Below are 22044 nucleotides of genomic sequence, written 5' to 3' on the forward strand. Positions count from 1 at the left end.
CACAGTGCCTCCACCTAGTGGGCAGTAAGGGAACACACCTAGGAAATTAAATAATGTGACCCCCCCAAGGATTGCATTAACTTACCTGATAGCTAGATATGCTGCTGTTCAATAATTAAGGTGGTGTGTCACCCCACTAAAGGCAACACAATATGTCTACGGGACTTCTCCACGTGTGATACCAAAAACATAATTTAAATGTTGAAATGTCCTTGTGGATTGGCCTATGTAGGCCAAACTAGCAGTGAAAGAACGCATCAAAGAACATAGAAGCAATATTAGGAACTACAAGGCAGGAACCCCAACCGATACACCAGTTTCTAGGCATTTTGTTACCTATGGCCACAATCAGACACAACTGAAGTGGCTGGTAATTGAACAAGCAAAATTACATAAAAGAGGGGGCAACATTCACAAACTACTCTTACAATATGATAGGGATGCACCGAATCCAGGATTCGGTTCGGGATTCGGCCTTTTTCAGCAGGATTCGGATTCGGCCGAATCCTTCTGTCCGGCCGAACCGAATCCGAATCCTAATTTGCATATGCAAATCAGGGGCGGGGAGGGAAATTGTGTGACTTTTTGTCAGAAAACAAGGAAGTAAAAAATGTTTTCCCCTTCCCACCCCTAATTTCATATGCAAATTAGGGTTCGGATTCGGTTCGGTATTCAGCCGAATCCTTCATGAAGGATTCGGGGGTTCGGCCGAATCCAAAAAAGTGGATTCGGTGCATCCCTACAATTTGATAAGGTTAATTATGTGCAGCCTACTGTTGTTTATTAATCCCTGCAGTATTAATCTGTGCATCATTGGTTCCCTTTTCTGGTTGGCCCTTTGCTGGCAGGGCTGGATTTAAGCGTCCAGTCCAGTCCAGTGCCGTAGTCTTTGCTCACTTGTGCACCTCTTAACGTCGCCGAATGGCCCTAGCGCTGGCCCCTTAGATGCAAAACCCCCCTGTGCATGCTAGCACACTCCCAAGTACCGGAACACCCAGATTTACATATCAGGCGTCCCTAGGTCCGCTGCCGTTAATTGCCCCTGTGCCCTCCCCTTTATTCGAGCAAATTTTCATCATCGGGACCGGTGCAATGGGGATTTTTGCATGGGGAATTAAAAAACAATTGCACCTGTGCATCCCCAGTGTTTCTGAACCAATGTGGGTGTTGTTGCGCTTCATGCCACCCCCTAAACTCCTGCCGCCCTAGGCCAGGGCCTTGGTGGCCTTTCCACAAATCCGGGCCTGTACACACTTAAAAAAGGGGCATGTGCTGCCTGAAACATGTTGTATGGGTTGCAATAAATTTGCACTGTAGCAGTAATTCTGCATTTATCCTTTTGTTCCCAAATTATTTGTTGGACTCCATGGTGTTTAAGACTGAGCACCAGTAGGACATATACAGGACACACCTTTTCCAGTCTTTTAGGATAAAATTAAAAAAGAATCTTCATGGCATAGTGGCTCCGCCAAATTAGTGGGTCCTGGCCAGATGCCCCATTGGCCCTATGATTAAAGCAACCCTGTCTACAATGCAAACAGGTATATGTTCCCCATTTGGGGTTATTTAAAATGTTTTCCTGTAGTGCAATTTTATAAGCAATTAAAAGGGGGTTCTGGAAGGATTGTATATGTGACGACTGCAATAAATGCCATTTCCTCTATGTGGTTAATGAAATTGTAAAAGTTGTTCGTATTGCATTGCATTGTAAGTGGGGTGGTGCAGGCAGTATCTGAAAGGTCTCCTCAGGGCAGCCAGAGGTCCAAGAACACCCCTGTACTTATGACTTTTAAGTCTCAAATTATGAAAAAATATTTGTTACTAAATATCAAGTGAGAAAGTGTAGGAAACGGCCCTCTGTGTTAGAGTTATTTGCAAAGGTAATCAGGCAGCATCTGAAATATTATATACTAACAAGTCCTGTGGCTATGATCTCTCATGGGTCTCCATGGCTGCTCTCTCCGCTCCCCTCATGAGGGTAAGAATCATATGTGTCCTCTGCTCCATTGGTATTTGTGCCTTGTGGTGCTGCCTTCACCCTGTCTGCCTCCTTTTAACAAATTTTTGCCATTTGATTCCATCTTATGAGTAGGTGAGCAGGAACCTCGACTCTGGGATGGCAGTGGATGTAATTTACTTTGTTGCAGAGCTGTGGATGTAATCTACTTAGACTTTGTTGCAGAGCTGTGGAATCGGAGTCTCCACCTCTCAAAATAACTTTAAATACAAGAACTGAATATAATTGAATCAGATTTAAGAGCTTCTATGAAGGTGGATATGGCAGAAGCAAGTCTGTTTCTAAGAACAAGACTTTAGTTAATTGTGGATTGTATTTAACAGTTATAGGCACAGTTATTTATGCCAGGTTCAATTAAAGGACAAGGAAAGGCAAAAAAATAAAATCCAATTTTTACTTTCTTTAATGAAAAAGAAACCTATCTCCAATATACTTTAATTTAAAAATGTGTACCGTTTTTATAAGAAACCAGACTCTATGCAGTAAAATTCTCCCTTCATTTATTGCTGTGGATAGGAATTGTCAGACGGTCCCGAACTGCTGAGCAGGGAAACAATCATACTTATGAACAGCAGGGGGAGCCCCCGCCTTACTTCCCAGCCATGCAGAACTCAAGCAGCTTTGTTTATGATGATCCCTAAGCAGCCCAGACCACACTGAGCATGTGCAAGGTCAGGGTCAGGCAAAGATGTATAACAAAGTTACAAGATGACAGACCCCTGTGGCCAACTTTGAAAGCATAAATCATTTGTTTGATTAGGCTTTGTGGTGCAGCAAACTCTTTCAATTTAGGGCCTTTCCTGAGGTGGTTTTTCTAGGAAAATAATATATAGTTTTTTTTCAGGACAACCTAAGCTTTCAAAATAAGCTTGAATTTTGGTGAAATTCTTGTGTAAAAAGAAATTCTAAGTGTCTAAACATGAAAAAAAAAAACATGTTCCCCATAATACAAACACATATATCAGAAACATCATTTATTTTATGCGCAAGAACACAGCAGATTTGGAAAGTTCTATACCAAATATATTTTTTATGGAGATTTCTCACTTATATAGGTCAAAAACTCCAAACAGTACACTACCAGATTTACAGAGTACTGATCCACAAAACTGCACACATCTGATTTCAAGGCCAAATATTCCACTAACAGTAGGTTTACCCTAGAAAAGTACACATTAGTGGAAAGAACAGAAGAATCCAAAATGGGTAAATATATCTATGTACTCCACACTATCAAGTCGCAATTATTTCCTAAAGTTATCATTTTTTTGAAAAATGACTTCAAATCTTCCAGTCTACAGCATCATATTTCCCACGTATTATTTGGTAACCAAATAAAACAACCTAAATATGAATGCCTGGGGTCAGCTGAATTGTTTTATGTCTGATATGCGTAGGTTTACCAAAGTATGTTGCAAATAGGGGCCGCAAAATAAAGACACCTCATACGAGCCATCGGTTCTGTAATGCCTGATACTGCAAAATCAACACATTTACAGCATTTTTTGAGGAGCAAAGGTATAAAAATGAATGTTCACCCCAGAATGCCATATATTTTTGGAAAAAACACATTCCCTTGAATACAAATTGTGTATGCATGTCTTTCTACTCCAAAGCACCAAGTCACAAAGCTTTCCTACATTTGGCGACATTTCTGAAAATCACCTCAAAACTTCAATTTTGAAGCTTCGTATCTCCCACATATCATTATGTACCCCCTAAATATGAATGCCTGGGGTCCACTGAAGAGTTCAATGCCCAATATGCATAGGTATACCAAAGTATGTGGCATATAGGGACCCAAAAATGAAGACACCCCACAAGATCTGTCATTTCAGGTACTGCAAAATCAACACATTTACAGTCTTATATGAGGTGTAAAACTACAAAAAAGTACTACAGGGCTCTGTACTAGGTCTTTTGCTTTTCAACTTGTTTATTAATGACCTGGAGGTGGGCATTGAAAGTACTGTTTCTATTTCTGCAGATGAGACTAAATTGTGCAGAACTATAGGTTCCATGCAGGATGCTGCCACTTTGCAGAGTGATCTGTCTAGATTTGTTATACCCCTACCCTAACTCAAATACAAAAATACACCAACTTAAGCCTGTTGAGGTCATGTAGGAGTCGATGCAAAGGTCCCTTGAACCATTTGAAGATGTTACCAGCCTGCGGGACTCAAACTCACAGAATCAGGTTTTTCCCATTCAATCCATTCATACCATTTAAGTGTGTTCATTCAGGTTCATTTGAGTATAACAAAACTCTAACACTAAACCTTAGATAAATAACCCCCTAAATGGCAGTGTGTTGGGGGTTTCCTTAAATGAGAAGGATCTAGGGGTCTTTGTAGATAACACGTTGTCTAATTCTGGGCAGTGTCATTCTGTGGCTACTAAAGCAAATAAAGTTCTGTCTTGTATAAAAAAGGGCATTAACTCAAGGGATGAAAACATAATTGTCTCTTTATAGGACCATGGTGAGGCCTCATCTGGAGTATGGGGGGCAGTTTTGGACTCCAGTCATTAAGAGGGATATAAATGAGCTGGAGAGAGTGCAGAGACTAAGTGCAACTAAACTGGTTAGAGGGACGGAAGACTTAAAGGACAAGGAAAGTCTAAAATAGAATAAGGCTAGAAATTCTGTATTTTGTATACTAAACATAAACATGAACTTACTGCACCACAAGCCTAATCAAACAAATGATTTATGCTTTCAAAGTTGGCCACAGGGGGCTGTCATCTTGTAACTTTGTTATACATCTTTGCCTGACCCTGACCTTGCACATGCTCAGTGTGGTCTGGGCTGCTTAGGGATCATCATAAACAAAGCTGCTTGAGTTCTGCATGGCTGGGAAGTAAGGCGGGGGCTCCCCCTGCTGTTCATAAGTATGATTGTTTTCCTGCCCAGCAGTTAGGGACCGTCTGACAATTCCTATCCACAGCAGTAAATGAAGGGAGAATTTTACTGCATACAGTCAGGTTTCTTATAAAAACGGTACACATTTTTTAATTAACGTATATTGAAAATAGGTTTCTTTTTCATTAAAGAAAGTAAAAATTGGATTTTATTTTTTTACCTTTCCTTGTCCTTTAAATTATGAGGGGAGACTGACAAGGTTGGGGTTGTTTTCTCTGGAAAAAAGGTGCTTGTTAGGGGACATGATTAGACTTTACAAGTACATTAGAGGACATTATAGACAAATAGCAGGGGACCTTTTTACCCATAAAGTGGATCACCGTACCAGAGGTCTCCCCTTTAGACTAGAAGAAAAGAACTTTCATTTGAAGCAACGTAGGGGGTTCTTCACAGTCAGGACAGTGAGGTTGTGGAATGCACTGCCGGGTGATGTTGTGATGCTGATTCAGTTAATGACTATAAGAGGGACTTGGATGATTTCTTGGACAGACATAATATCAAAGGCTATTGTGATACTAAAATCTACAATTATCATAGATATTATGATTGATACCCATGGCAGAGTGGGAAATTGACTGCTAAGCACCTGGTCCTCAAGGGAAAAGAGACGGAGGTGAGCGCTTCATTCTTGTGTGAGATATTATGACCAAGTCAGATTTTAGATCTTAAAAGCAGTTCCCAACAGAACCTCTGCAAATAGACAGAGCTTGGGCAGTTTTGAGCAGAAAAAATGGCAGTACCCAAATGTTTAAAGCTGATGGAGATCCCCATTCATACCAACTCATGGGTGGAATTTCTAAATTCTTAAAAGTTACCACAGAGTTTCACGACAGAATTAAAACACTTTTGGGTCATTTGCGATATGTACATTCAACATAGCTCTGAATTATTATACAATCCATTCTACATTACAGTTATGGGATGAAGTATCCTGTAGTTTTTGGGACCAGGGTTATCTGGATATGGGTTTTTTACCATAATTTGGATCTCCATACCTTAAGTTTGCTAAAAACCCTTTAAACATGAAATAAACCCAATAGGGTTGTTTTGCCTCCAATATGGATTCATGCAGACGTGTAACTATCAAATACAAAAGAAGTATTTTTATTATTACAGGGAAAATCATTCTCATTAATTAAGATTATTTGCCTAAATTGGGTTTTGTGGTAGATGGTCTTCCCGTAATTCAGAATTTTCTAGATATTGGATGTCCACATGCTGGGAAAATACTACGGTCAAATTTTGAATCTATGGGGCAGATTTATCAAGGGTCGAAGTGAATTTGAGGGAATTTTCAAAGTAAAAAAATTCGAATTTCAAAGTAATTTTTTGGATACTTCAACCATTGAATAGGCTACTTCAACTTTGATTTGAAGTAAAAATACTTTGACTATTCGACCATTCGATAATAGAAGTACTGTCTCTTTAAAAAACTTTGACTTCAAAACTCTACCATCTTAAACCTGCCGAATTGCTTTGTTAGCCTATGGGGACCTTCTAGAACATTTTTCTATGTTTTTTGAAGTCGAAGTAAAATCGTTCGATTGAATGATGAAATTGTTCGCATCTTTCGATTCAAAGGATTTCATTGTTCAATCGAACAATTTCACTTCGACCGCAAAACGGCCAAATTCGATGAACAAAACTTCAACTTCGATATTCGATATCAAAGTAAACCAATTCGATGGTCGAATTTCGAAGTATTTATCACTTCGAAATTCGACCCTTGATAAATCTGCCCCTTATTGAATTTTTTTTACTCTAATAAATTCAAATGTACCCACAACTTGAAATGGAAGGTTATTAATTAAAAACTTGAATGCCTAATATTTGATTGAATAGTCCCGACCCACAAATTCAAATAGAATTCGAATTGAGTTTTCCCCTCAAAGTTTTTCCCCTAGAAAGTCAGGAAGGCAATAAACATATTGAAATGGTTCACTGGACCTCTGCCATTGACTTGTAAATGACCTCAGCGGGTTTTAAGTGGCAAATATTCAAATTAGAACTGTTTCCAGGGTCGAGGTGTGATCATTCTCACATTCAAATTTACATTCAAGTTGGTGCTTTTTAATTTGAATTTGTGAGTTTTGACACAAAACAAAATTTGAAAATTCAAATTTGAATTTACCATTGGAATCTTAATAAATCTGCCCCTTAAATGTGTAGGCGTTGTTCTGTCCTCGCTACGTATTACCCTGGGGCAGTGTGTAGTTTGACATGCAGCTAAACCTTCCCACAATCCAATAAAAAGACTAAGCTTGAAGTCTGTAGATTTTACTGGTTAAGCAAGTGGAATAGAGATGAAACTGTAATACAAACAGCAGAAAATATAATAAGTATGCTTGCAATGAACTATATAAAAACATGCAAATGAACATATAACTGCAGTATAAAATATATATTCTGGCATAAATGTCTATGCAGCAATGTCTCTGGGGTTTCTGGCAGCTGTGGAGGTGTTTTGGTGTAACTATTTCCTAGGTCACATGGTGGGCGTACGGTAGCCTGATTAGTCCAAATGCTGCCATAAGCTTTATGGAGGTGTAAAATGGATATAGGAAGTGACCTTGTGCACTTACAGCAAGTGTCCAGAGGAGGGAGCTCCGAGTAAAATGAATTGAAGAATATGTTAGCATGGTGACAACTTATGCTGGAGACACAACACTCCCCGTTTGGCGTCTATGGATGCCACCACTTTATTTCTCAGGAGACAACAGTCAGTTCAGTCACTGGTCTGAAGAACAATTTGGTTTCTCCTTGCTTGGAGATCTTGACCTCAACTTTATGGACTCTCCCATCCTCACTTGGAAATGTATTGGTGACAAGACCCAAGGACCATTCACTCCTCTGTGCCTGACAGTCTTTCAACATCACTAGGTTGGGCTTGGTAGTTTGCCATTTGCAAAGTGGCTGCAAAGTGGAGATGTATTGCTTTCTCCATCTATCCCAGAAGGTATTTGCAAGACGGCCTCCTACTCTCAATTGGCCAGTTTGTTCAAGGAATGAGTGAAGCTTCCTCAAAGTGCTGTCTTTAGGGACAAGTTTGTTTCTTGTGGTGTAAAAGAACGCTGGTTCCGAGAGCCGAGTTGTGTCTTTAAGCTGACTTGCGGCAACAACTCTGGTTGCATGATCTGCAGGGTTCTAGTCCGTGGGTACATAGTTCCACTGTCCTGGATGTGTGGATCGTCTGATTCTGAGCACCCTGTTTCTGACAAAAAAATAAAACCTTCTGGTTTCTTTATAGATGTAGCCTAGTACTACCTTGCTGCCTGTGTAGAATACAGTCTCTTTGAGTTCTATGCCTGTCTCTGTTGTGATGAGCTCTGCTAGCTCTACGGCTAGGAATGCAGCACAGAGTTCTAGTCTGGTTATAGTGTGTTCTGGGATTGGTGCCAGTTTTGCCTTGGCAATAACAAACCCAATGTGACATTGTCCATAGATATCCACAGTTTTAAGGTATGCTACAGCAGCTATGGCCTTAACCGAAGCATCAGAGAACATACAAAGTCTTTGGCTTTGTACCTCTGTAGAAGGTACCGGGGCATATGGACGTGTAACACAAAGGTTGTCGAGAGCCTTTAGCGAACTTCTCCATTCTCCCTATGAATTACCTTTGTCAGGAGCCAGTTGGGTGTCCCAATCAGATGATTCCTGGGTTAAGTCTCTTAAAAGTGCTGTACCTTGTATGGTGACAGGAGCAGCGTATCCTAGGGGATCATACAGGCTATTTATTGTGGACAGAACACCTCTGCGAGTGAAGGGTTTTTCTTCTCTGTTTACTTGGAAGGCAAAGGTATCAGACTTTAAGTCCCACAGAAGCCCAAGGCTCCGTTGCACAGGTAAGGAATCAGCTCCCAAGTCTAAGTCTCTTAGATCATTTGAATGGTCTTGGGAAGGGAAGGCTTCCATCACTGCTTTGCTATTAGAAGCTATTTTGTGGAGCCTGAGGTTGGAGCAGGCAAGTGCTTCTTGTGCTCTTTTGAGAAGGCTGACTGCGGCTTCACTTGAGGGTGAGGACTTTAAGCAGTCATCCTCGTAGAAGTCTCTTTCTACCAATTGTGCAACATTTGACCCGTACCTTACCTCACATTCCTGAGCAGAGCGCCTGAGCCCGTAAATTGCGACTGCGGGTGAAGGACTGTTGCCGAAGATGTGCACCCTCTTGCGGTACTCTGCGATGTCTTTAGAAGGATCGTTATCTCTGAACCAAAGGAATCTCAGGAAATTTCTGTCTTTCTCTCTGCCAAGAAAACAATGAAACATTTGTTGAATGTCAGCAATAAAGGCAATAGAGTCTTTGTGGAAACAAAGGAGAACTCCCTCTCTTAAATGATCTTGATCACTGTCACAGGTGAGATTATCATCGGAAATGTTTAGGGGTGTGTGTACCAGGCTGGTGCTGTAAGGTTTTTCCTTTATTAGGAACTGGTTGTGGCATGGTGGAAAAATGGAGGGAGTGTCCATTTTCGAGTGTGTTTGTCAGCATGCTGTTTACCCAGACTGGTTTGTGTACACTTCCAAGGCAAGCATCTCCAATTATGACCCATCCGAGGTCTAGCTTCTGGGCATAAGGCCATTTATCTGGTCCCTTGCTTTGTGGACCTGCAGGATATCCCTTCCAAGGAGAAGCATTATCTGAGCCTTAGGGTCGAGTTCGAGGATTAAGTGCATTATGCGTTTCAGGTGTACATGATGCTTAGCAATGTCTGGTGTAGGGATTTCAGATCTATTATCGGGGATCTGGTTGCATTCAATTATAGTTGGTAAGGGTAGGCATACCTTTCCATCTATGGACTCTACTTGGTAGCCGGATGCCCTTCTTCCTGCTGTCTCAATAACTCCTGCACATGTTTTTCAAGAGTAAGGCGTGTTTGGGCCCTTGACATTAAATGCATCAAAGAAAGCTGGGCAGGCTAAAGATCTGTTGCTCTGGTCATCCAGGATTGCATAGAGCTTAATGCCTTTATCTGTTTGGCCTGTCGGGTATACTTTGACCAGGCAAATTTTGGAGCAGGATCTGCTGCCTATGGCACCGTTGCAGATTTCTGTGCAATGAGAACTGACCTCTGTGGTGTTTGTGGCACTGTCATCTTCCTCCCCGCCATGCTTGCTGGCGCTCTTGGTATAAGATACAGTCCATGGGGCTGACCCAGGGTGTAAAGCTGTGTTGTGATGCGTGCTGTCACATTCTATGCATTTTACACCGACCTTACAGTCCTTGGCAAGATGAGATGTTGATGAACAGCACCTGTAGCAGATGTTGTTTTCCTTTAGGAAAGCTTTGCGGTCCTCTATGGACCTCTATGGACTTCTCTCTGAAGGCTCTGCATTTCAGAAGGGGGTGAGGCTTCTAGTGTAAAGGACACTGCTTACCAGGGTCTTTATTCCTCGTCTCCTCATGAGAAGGTTCTGCAGATCTGTGAAAGAAATCTAAAGAGGAGGCATTAGTTTTTTGTACTGTTACTGCTGCTTTGCAAGTATTAGGTACTGAAAGGGTGGCATGTGGCAAAGTGAAATCAAAACTGGGGTCATTTCTCATCTTGGCTTGTTGGTATACAATGTCCATGAATACGGTGAAAGGAGGAAATGGAACATTGTGCATTTCTTTGAATTTTGACCTGTGTGCCATCCACCGCTCTTGTAAGTTATAGGGCAATTTTTGTACTATGGGGTTAACACCTCTGGCTGTGTCCAGGAATGCAAGCCCTGGTAAGTCTCCTTTAGTTTTGGCTACTTGTAGTTCCATTAACAAGTCACTTAATTCCCTAAGTTTTTGGTAACTTTTATTGGTTATTTTAGGGAAGTCATCAATTCTCTTGAAGAGTGCATGAACCTCTGCTGAGCCATAGCACTCATTAAGTCTGTGCCAGATCATTCTGAGACCAGTCTCTGGGTTTTATGTTAATTACTCTGATCCTTTTGGCATGCTCTGCAGACTCAGTTCATGTATTTGATAAGGAGGTCGATTTCCTCACTGTATGAAAGGTCTAAACCTTTGTTTTGGAAGGAGGATCACCAGGTTCTGAAGCCTTCTGGGCGGTCATTGAACTTTTGAAGTTGTAAAGTCCATTGTGACCTGGTTAGTACCAGTATAGGTAGGTGGTTGTGTATAATAGTGAAAGGTGTTGTATAGTCATACCTGTCTGGAGGTTCTCTTTTAGGCTGGACTGTGACATACCATTGTGACACAGCTGAGGAGGTAGGTGCAGGGTTAACCTTAGGCTTGGGTACCTGGTTGAAGTGGTTGTTGTAGGCAGGATCATTTTGCTCGACGTGCCTTTGTGACTTGCTGCTGGCCTTTGGAGGTGTATGATGTCCTTGGTCTGGCCCTGGAGCAGCATGTTGGTCTGGTTATTGTGCTGAAACAGAATCTGTATCCTGTTTGGAGTGCTGGTAGACGTACTCTTTGGTGCGTTGTAGTGGATCTTGGGATTCAATCTCCAGATCGGATACTTTGCTGTGTCTTTCACTGTCAGGGTATACAATCATCTCTAGAGCCTCGGCTTCCGCTAAGGTTGCTGCAGCTTCTTTCTCTATGGCCAGTTTTTCTAGGGATGCTTCTAAGCGTGCGCTCTTCATCCTTGCCTCAGCTTCAACCATTCACTCTCTATTTTTCTCTTTGCTTCTAAGAGTGCTCTCTTTACCTTTGTTTCTGCTTCTAGGCTTTCTCGCTCTATTTTTGCCTCCATTTCCCTCTCTGCAAAGGCGGCACGGGCCTTTGCGGCTTCTGCCTTTGCCTTGGTAACAGATGATCGATGAGAGGAGCCTGAAACTTGGGACCTGGTCACTAGTGAAGATGACTTCTTCTGTGACATTATGCGACGCTGGATAAGCCTTTGCCTGTTTTTGCTGTAGTGGCTTCTTTGTGCTGCAATGAGTTAATAGCCGTGGCCGTATCTGGATCGCTATAATGTGATGTTATCTGCGCTCGCAGCGTAGCCGGATTGATCACTTGTGTGGTAGCTGCTGTTTTACTGCGCATGCAGTGAGATACAGTTCAATCCCGCCTTTGAGGTAGCGCTGTTTCACTGTTCTGGCCTCACTACGTATTACCCTGGGGCAGTGTGTAGTTTGACATGCAGCTAAACCTTCCCACAATCCAATAAAGAGACTAAGCTTGAAGTCTGTATATTTTACTGGTTAAGCAAATGGAATAGAGGTGAAACTGTAATACAAACAGCAGAAAATATAATAAGTGTGCTTGCAATGAACTATATAAAAACATGCAAATGAACATATAACTGCAGCATAAAATATATATACTGGCATAAATGTCTCTGTAGCAATGTCTCTGGGGGTTCTGGCAGCTGTGGAGGTGTTTTGGTGTAACTATTTCCTTCCCAGCGATTCTATCATAAGGGAGATGCAGAACTGTGTGCTTCTTCCAGCAGCGTGGTCTGTAAAATGAAGTCATGGCTCCTACAAGGCATTGCTCTAGGTCACATGGTGGGCGTACGGTAGCCTGATTAGTCCAAATTCTGCCATAAGCCTTATGGAGGTGTAAAATGGATATAGGAAGTGACCTTGTGCACTTACAGCAAGTGTCCAGAGGAGGGAGCTCCGAGCAAATGAATTGTAGAATATGTTAGCATGGTGACAGCTTATGCTGGAGACACAACATGAATATGAATAACATTTAACAGATTCTGAATATAGTCGTATAATTTCCCTCCCAGCAGACAGGTGAGAATATCGACTATCGATTATAAGAAGACAAAACCCTACATTCATTTGTAAGTTATGTGTTTATATGTTTATTTCTGTCCTTCCAGATTTAGGTGTTTGTTGGGAAGGATGTTGTCACCCATAACACACCGACCCCTGTTTCAGTTGATCATTATTGTTTTGCAATTTGGGTCATCCAATGTTCACAACTCAGGTAAGTCTTATGTATCTCTTTGGTTAAAGGGGTGGTTCACCTTTATGTCAACTTTTAGTATGTCATAAAAAGACCAATTCTAAGCAACTTTTCAATTAGCCTTCATTATTTATTTTTTATAGTCTGGCTACACATTTACTGTTATTGCTTTTCATTACTCATTTTTCTATTCAGGCCTCTCCTATTCATATTCCAATTTCTCATTCAAACCAGTAAGATGCTCAAAAAATCGAAATATCTTAAAAACTACAAATAATAAAACATTACAGCCAATTGCAAATTGTCTCAGAATATCACTCTCTGCATCATATTAAAAAAGACCAACCCCATTCAGAAGCTTCCAGCATGTTATGTACATTGCATGTCTGAATCCCAAAACTCTTAATTCAAGCACCTCTTTCCTTACACATCACTGTGTTGTTTGCACCGGGAGTCCACTCCCTGTCTGATTGTTGGGGTCAAACACATTATTGGGCTCCTTTATAAACTCTGGGTAAATTTGTATATGGGCAGTAATCAAGGTCAACCAATCAGATGATCAGATCACTGATTGGTTGCTATGGGTTTCTGTGCAGGTGTAAATTGGTCCAAACATATTTGAGGTGATAAGGTTCCTTTAGCACTGTCACATCCCACCCTACCAATGTACTACATCCTCATCCATCCATATAACAAAGTGCTTGTGCATGTTTAATAACCATCTATGGAGATTTATGAGCTGCATTGTGAAAACTGCAAGCACACGCTTCAATGAAACTGACTTGGCTAATGTGCATGTGCTTTTTAATCCACGCAGTGACTCCTCACCAGGCTGTGCAGGTGAATTAGCAGACTGGGCATGAGGGAGCAGCTCAGAAAAGTGAATTGCCCTATAATGTGCTCACTAGACACTGACCTACAAATAGGGTTGCCACTTTTTGGCCCATTTAACTCTGGGCAGGGGGTGGGGCTGTGATGCAATGGGGGTGGGGTCATGATGTGATAGGAGCAGGCTGTGACATCAGGGGCAGTGGTGGGTTTAATCACAGAGAATCCTGCCCTGTTTTCCTAATTTATAAAACTGGGTAGGCAGTTTTGACCAGGACAGCCCTTCAAAAAATCAGGCTGTCTGGGTTAAAACCAGACAGGTGACAACCCTACCTACAATATGCTTCATGGCTGCCCCCATGGCTACACAGCAGCTTGTTTATATAAACTATAGTAGTACTTATCTGTTATCTACTGTGTATCCTGTGCTTGAATGGCTGCCCCCATGGCTACACAGCAGCTTGTTTATATAAACTATAGTAGTACTTATCTGTTATCTACTGTGTATCCTGTGCTTGAATGGCTACCCCCATGGCTACACAGCAGCTTGTTTATATAAACTATAGTAGTACTTATCTGTTATCTACTGTGTATCCTGTGCTTGAATGGCTGCCCCCATGGCTACACAGCAGCTTGTTTATATAAACTATAGTAGTATTTATCTGTTATCTACTGTGTATCCTGTGCTTGAATGGCTGCCCCCATGGCTACACAGCAGCTTGTTTATATAAACTATAGTAGTACTTATCTGTTATCTACTGTGTATCCTGTGCTTGAATGGCTGCCCCCATGGCTACACATCAGCTTGTTTATATAAACTATAGTAGTACTTATCTGTTATCTGCTGTGTATTCTGTGCTTGAATGGCTGCCCCCATGGCTACACAGCAACTTGTTTATATAAACTATAGTAGTACTTATCTGTTATCTGCTGTGTATCCTGTGCTTGAATGGCTGCCCCCATGGCTACACAGCAGCTTGTTTATATAAACTATAGTAGTACTTATCTGTTATCTACTGTGTATCCTGTGCTTGAATGGCTGCCCCCATGGCTACACAGCAGCTTGTTTATATAAACTATAGTAGTACTTATCTGTTATCTACTGTGTATCATGTGCTTGAATGGCTGCCCCCATGGCTACACAGCAGCTTGTTTATATAAACTATAGTAGTACTTATCTGTTATCTACTGTGTATCCTGTGCTTGAATGGCTGCCCCCATGGCTACACAGCAGCTTGTTTATATAAACTATAGTAGTACTTATCTGTTATCTACTGTGTATCCTGTGCTTGAATGGCTACCCCCATGGCTACACAGCAGCTTGTTTATATAAACTATAGTAGTACTTATCTGTTATCTACTGTGTATCCTGTGCTTGAATGGCTGCCCCCATGGCTACACAGCAGCTTGTTTATATAAACTATAGTAGTACTTATCTGTTATTTACTGTGTATCCTGTGCTTGAATGGCTGCCCCCATGGCTACACAGCAGCTTGTTTATATAAACTATAGTAGTACTTGAATGGCTGCCCCCATGGCTACACAGCAGCTTGTTTATATAAACTATAGTAGTACTAATCTGTTATCTACTGTGTATCCTGTGCTTGAATGGCTGCCCCCATGGCTACACAGCAGCTTGTTTATATAAACTATAGTAGTACTTATCTGTTATGTACTGTGTATCCTGTGCTTGAATGGCTGCCCCCATGGCTTCACAGCAGCTTGTTTATATAAACTATAGTAGTGTTTCTGAAGCAAACACACCTGTTTTTACCAGCGCATGGCAACACTACATGATATTTGTATTACTTTAAACCACTTTCATTTTTTGGTGTTACTGTTCCTTTCAATTTTTAACTGCCAATATAATGACTTTTGTAACAACGGTGCCACCTGCTAGTCAGTTCCTGTAACTGTACAGTTAGATGGACTTCCAGTTAGAAGTACTGTACCTTCAGATGAAACGAGCTTTGCTGAGCAGAACAACATCAGAACATTTTTATTTTCATCTGAAGGTACAGCAGATTCGCTAGTAACTTATGCTTAGTTGAATAGGGAAGGTGCATAAAAGTCTTTACACCAACATCTTTTTTAGAGATGTTGGTGCAAATGCTTGAAGTGGCCAATTTTTATTACACATGTCCAAGGAAGCAAAATAAAGACATAAAAGCTCCTTTAATGCCCTAGACTTGAGCCCACCCTAAAATATATGTGGCATGCCCCTCAAATGTGTTATAAAAACAGGTTAACACAAAAATCGACTTTTGAAGACAATGCCGCTTTAAAAATAGAAAAGTCGCCTGCATTTTTTACACTTTTCATGACTTTCCACGGTACAGGATATGATGTCATTGACATCAGATTGTGGAAGATATAGCTTTGTTTCAGCAGTTCTCCTGGTTTAAGGTGGTGAAGAAAAATCTGCCAAAAGAGGTAACGTTTGTTAAAATCCTCAATTTAGTGAATTTGCGGAGCAATGACCATTCGTCATAGCGAAAAGTCACCTGGGGATAAAGTGCGAACGAACACTAGCGTCGGTCTCTTTCACTAGTTAATTTTCATCTGCACCTGTTAGTGAATTGCCGATGTCCCTGTGGATTGGATTTCTAGCGACGGCCACTTCACCCTTTAGTGAATCTGCCCCATTATATGGTCAGTTAATAAAAACTTAAATAACTCAGAGAAAAGTATGTTCAGCTCAATCCCTATTTATCGCATGCATGTTTTTTACTGAGCTTTTTTATTTCTATGCAGGGGATCTTGAAGGATTTCAAGCAGATGGACATAATGGTAAGGGATGACAGAAAACTGAATTTGGTTGGATTATAGCAGTTAAAGCCTTGGTTCACTCCTATTGCTTCCATGTAATTGCAAGTCGCATGGCTTTTTTCACCTGTTGCCTTTAGTCTGGCTATAAAACCCCCTGCTCTGCAATAACTCATTGCCTGATGTAGGTCTATTTCAGATAGTTTCTGGGTGTGATTTTAGTCTGATTTACTGTTGCTGACCTTTGCCTGTTTTTAACCTTTGCGATATCACTGCCTGAACCAGCCAGTGCCTGTTATTGACCACTCTACTGGATCCTGACTTTGTACCATGCTACCTATTGGTTTTGACCCCGACCTGTTTATCCTGACGCTCCTGCTTCCTGATCCTGTACTGCACCTGGCCTGTTCCACCACTGTCCTCCATCCTTCCTCTATATGTTACGGTTCCCTTGCCTGCCCAGAACTCCCCCCCCCCATGTCCTCTCATTTTAAGACCTGGCAGCATCCGAGTAGCGGAGGGCTCCTCCCGAAGAGAAAGTCGTTTGTTAGAGGCAGAAGCGTGAGCCAAGATTTGTTTAGGGTTTTGGGATACCGATATATGTTTCACAATACTTGTATTTAAATTTATCAAAAATACCTTTAGTGCCTTTAGTTATACCATTAAGACACAATTAAAAACATGCTTTCCTTCAAAATAAACCCATGATGTGTAGGAGCCCCCACTAAATAGACAATGGAATAACAACATAATCTGACCATGAACAATGTGGAATGCCATTAAAACACAACATATTCCATAAAATGTAGTTACACTACACCAATCATTTAGACTAACCTATGACTAAGGGATAACTCCCGAAACGCGTCAGGTTTTTTCCAGCAGGAATTCCAATAAAACCTATTTTCAGAAGTGCCGTCTGCCTTTCGAGTTATTGTCGTGTTTACAGTGGGGACACTGTTGGACGGAGCACCTGACTTGAGGGGAGAGCGGTGAGCATGTGCGGTCCTTTTTTGCCTTTCTACCAATCATTTAGAAGCCTTCCAAATAGCCATTGCCTTTAACAATATAGTACAGCTGTGGGTATATCATACCAGGGGTCAACAAATATGTCTTTAGTTGTAGTTTCATTACACTCGTGTGACTTTGGTGAACTGTGTTGTCAGATTTCAGTGATGGGGAATCTGTCCCATTTCTCTTCAGCGAGAAATTTTTCAATATAATTTTGAAGCGCAACAATTTTGACACGAGCGGCAATTTATATTCTAGCGACTCTATAATCCAAATGCATTAAAGTCAATGGTATCAGAGTAATTTTTATGTGCAACAATTTTTATGCACGCAGCAATTCTGACACGCAACAATTTGGACCAGTGTTTCAGCAGTAGAGGAAAGAAGAAGGGCAGTGTTTTTATATGGAATAGTGTCGCTGGGCAGCATGAATTTCATTAAAGGACATTAGACATTTCAGTAGATTGATATGTACAGAAACCTGATTGAAAGGGGTCAAGAAGATGGTTGGTATGTCCTGTATCAGTGCTCAGGAAATTGATATAATTATATCCAGATTTGTTATTCACATAGTTGTATATAAATCCTTTCACATTCAGCACAATTAAATTGTGTATGACTATATATGTATATACTACAATGGTAACCCAATGTATCAATTATCCACACCAGATAAAATTACATAGTAAAATATTATATATAAATGGATATATTTAAATCAAGATGTTGGGAAGTCAAATTTTTGCAAAAAAAATGCCTAAAAAAAGCTTGTAATTTCAGGCAATCTCTGATCTGTAGGTACAGGTATGGGACCTGTTATCCAGAATGCTCGAGACCTGGGGTTTTCAATGTACTGTTTAAATACTACAGTGAAAAAGAATTGGATTATTTGGATAAAATGGAGTCTATGGGAGACGGCCTTTCCATAATTCAGAGAGTTCTGGATAACGGATCCTATACCTGTATTTAACTAAAACAATCCATTGTGTAATAATTTTCTGTCCAGATTATCCCCATGTCTGTATAACTAAAATGTACTGAATATATTGTGAATTTATCATATGGCACGTTTATAATCAACTGATCATAAATAATAATTCTGCTGGAATTACTTATATATATATATATATATATATATATATATATATATATATATATATATATATATATATATATATATAGTTGGGGGCTTCAGTCCATTCCTGCTTTATTTTATGGGAAGGAAAGAACTTAATTCAACTTAATTGTATAAATAAAGGATGAGTTTTTGATAAATGAATATTTCAGTATTGATTGCATGGCCAAACAGGGGAGGGTAATAAGTCAGTCAGTTTTAAATTAGGACAATTTAAATTATTTGCTTGTTTTCTAAGAGTATTATCACATAAGCTTTGTAACTTTTTATTTGTAACCTAAAACCTCATTTATCCATTTGTTTGCCTGCTAAACAATTAACACATTTTTTTTCAATTCCAGATGCTGAATTTATAGTAAAAACAGCTTTCTTTTGTTTTTTCTGCTCTTGTTATATTTTCCAGTCAGATTTATGGTCTCGTCAGTATCACCAGTGTCTGCTCCTTTTTCTTCCGATGCCACTTTACATTGCAGTCTGGTTCCTGAGATGAACGCGGAGAAAATGTTAATTGTCTGGTTCAGAAATATATACCCCCCCTATGTGCACATGTACAATAGAGGAGAAGAAGACAAGTTAAAGCAGATGGAGCAGTTTGCTCACAGAACCAAACTCCTGAAACAGAACATCACTAGAGGAGCAGTGGCTTTACTTATTCAGAACGTCACATTTGAAGATTGTGGAGCCTACTATTGTTACTTTGAATCTGATGATCATCATGGCAGAGGAACTGTTGAGTTAAATGTCACTGGTAAGTGGTGTTTTATTTTCTCGTCCAAAGAAGTTAATCAGGGCCCTTTTATTTGGCAATGAATCATTAATATGGTAGCATTCTAAACTTAAAGGGATACTGTCATGGGAAAAAAAATGTTTTTCAAAATGAATCAGTTAATAGTGCTGCTCCAGCAGAATTCTGCACTGAAATCCATTTTTCAAAAGAGCAAACAGATTTTTTTATATTTAATTTTGAAATCTGACATGGGGCTAGACATATTGTCAATTTCCCAGCTGCCCCAAGTCATGTGACTTGTGCTCTGATAAACTTCAATCACTCTTTACTGCTGTACTGCAAGTTGGAGTGTTATCACCCCCCTCCCCCCCAGCAGCCAAACAAAGGAACAATGGGAAGGTAACCAGATAGCAGCTCCCTAACACAAGATAACAGCTGCCTGGTAGATCTAAGAACAACACTCAATAGTAAAATCCCATGTCCCACTGAGACACATTCAGTTACATTGAGAAGGAAAAACAGCAGCCTGCCAGAAAGCATTTCTCTCCTAAAGTGCAGGCACAAGTCACATGACCAGGAGCAGCTGGGAAATTGACAAAATGTCTAGCTCCATGTCAGATTTCAAAATTGAATATAAAAAAATGTGTTTGCTCTTTTGAGAAATGGATTTCAGTGCAGAATTCTGCTGGAGCAGCACTATTAACTGATTCATTTTGAATTTTTTTTTTTCCCATGACAGTATTCCTTTAACTAAAAAGGGGCTAAATAGAGCTGTGACACATTATTTTAGCATCTTACCCTTTAATGTTTTATTGGCTTTATGCAATGATTCCAAAGTAAATATTGTATATTTGCTGATGAAATAAACTTTGTAAGGTTGTGGAGGTTAGCATTGACTCGCTACACACAGCACAAAACCCAGTTGATGAGGCTTAATAAGAATAGAGTTTGACAAAGCACAGGATTTGCAAAAAAAAGACAAACAAACTGACAGTTTTGGCCTCACTTGTGAGTCTTCCTCAGGGCTGAAATGCTGGTCTTTATGCACTAATTATAAGTAAATATTGTCTTTTTTTTGTAAGACTCATGTTGTTTCTCTTTATTTATCCTTGTACACATAACAGAACCACACCCAATTCAGGACCACCAATCAGGGGCTCCAAAAGGTCTATCAAGAAACTAAATGTGAGATTCAGTCTAGGAGGAAAATGCAACCAGATTTATGATATTCTTCATCATAAACTGAAATATGCAGCCAAGTTGGGAGAAGGTAGATGGAGTCTTGGTAGATAACCAGGCTGAGTCCCTAATTTGGAATGGAGGACCAGGTCAGTGACTATCCAGCAATTTTCTGGAGAACAGAAGATTTCACCAGATTTTGATGAAAACTAGACCATATAGATTTGAAATCATGAGCCACAGACTCCGCAGCAAGAACCTCAACCTTGAAAATGCATGTGATTTTGCCCATCCCAAAGCAGAAACAAGGTACCATGAAAAAAACGCCCATTGACTGTAGCTGGTTACAAAACGGACAAGCGATAAAAAAGTTTCACAAAGTTTTCGCCATTTTGCAAATTTTTTGGTGAAGCAAAACGGGACAGATTGGCTCATCACTTATGTTGACCCTTAAAAATAATTACACTCAATGTTCTTATGGCTTCTGCCAAACCTATTTCCATAGTGTTCAGGTTCCATGTCAGCTCACTGCAGAACGTTCTGGGGTTCCAAAAGGAATCTGTACCTGTCCTGCCAGATGTTTTCTGTTTCACTAAAAAGGAGAGATGTTTTTAAGCAGTCTCCAGGGTTCTAGTTACAGACTGTGACAGTTATAGTGGGCCAGTTTTTTAGTCAGCTACAGTCAATGAGCGTTTTTTTCATGGTTCCTTGTTTCTAGTAATGGGCGAATTTGCGCAAAACGGCGCCGGCGTCTCGTTTTTGACTCCGGTGCTCGTTTTTGATGCCGGCGTCCGTTTTTTTGACGACGGCGCCCGTTTTTTACGCCGGCAAATTTTTCGGGCTAATTTTCGCGGGTGTTTCGTGAATTTATTCGCTGGTGGCGAATCGCGCAAATTTGCCGCGAATTCGCGCCTGGTGAATAAATTCGCCCATCACTACTTGTTTCTGCTTTGGGAGGGCAACATCACATGCATTTTTCACTGCTACACACATTTCAGACATAGTTAGAGGTCTCCTATTCACTAGGCTACAACTGCTTTTTAAAAAGAAAAAAGTTTACACATGTTGTCAATTTCTTAAAAACATGTCTGTGACATTTTGACATTACCTCTAGTTGATTAGTAATGGTACCTACTACTACACTATGTTGCCGTTTAAGCATAAAGTACCATCTATAGTTTATGTATTACTACGAGCTTACAAACACAGCCACAACTAATAATACATCTGACCAACAAAAGATAATATCTGGGTGATTTGTAGCTCAAAATGAATAAACTATATATTTATGTTTATGTCCATATATGGACAGTGGGACGGCATAGATCCCTTTGGTTGATGTGGAAGGAGAGGGCAAGAATAAAATATAAACATATACGTTTGTTGCTCGTTCTTTTTGTTGCATGTTTTTTTTTCTGCCGTGCTTCTTTTTTTGACGCACAAAGCAAAACGAGCCGCTGCAAACTTTTGACATGGTTTTGACAAGTTTACAATGAATCTGTACATGTCAAAATTTTTCACTCATCACTAGTCAACATGGAGGGCCTTATTTATCAAAATCTAAATTTTTCTTATTATTTTAATAAAATAAAGTGCGACC

General features: G+C 40.3%; 1 protein-coding gene across 2 annotated transcripts in view; it reads left to right on the top strand.

Moving 5' to 3' along the window:
* LOC121397214 (butyrophilin subfamily 2 member A1-like) overlaps nucleotides 1-22044 on the top strand; it is a 37989-nt gene that overhangs the window by 4198 nt on the left and 11747 nt on the right. Inside the window, exons 2-5 of one of the 2 annotated variants that reach the window (XR_005963591.1) lie at nucleotides 12713-12819; nucleotides 16381-16416; nucleotides 18942-19286; nucleotides 20390-20593. Coding sequence is in view for 1 of the 2 variants with exons in the window: in XM_041573603.1 (XP_041429537.1) it covers nucleotides 12735-12819; nucleotides 16381-16416; nucleotides 18942-19286 (466 nt within the window). In the remaining variant the exon portion in view is untranslated. The remainder of the gene's footprint in view (nucleotides 1-12712; nucleotides 12820-16380; nucleotides 16417-18941; nucleotides 19287-20389; nucleotides 20594-22044) is intronic. The other variant, XM_041573603.1, reaches the window with a different exon arrangement.

The sequence above is a fragment of the Xenopus laevis genome, chromosome 8L (genome assembly GCF_017654675.1).
Source record: "Xenopus laevis strain J_2021 chromosome 8L, Xenopus_laevis_v10.1, whole genome shotgun sequence".
NCBI classification, from domain to species: Eukaryota; Metazoa; Chordata; class Amphibia; order Anura; family Pipidae; genus Xenopus; species Xenopus laevis.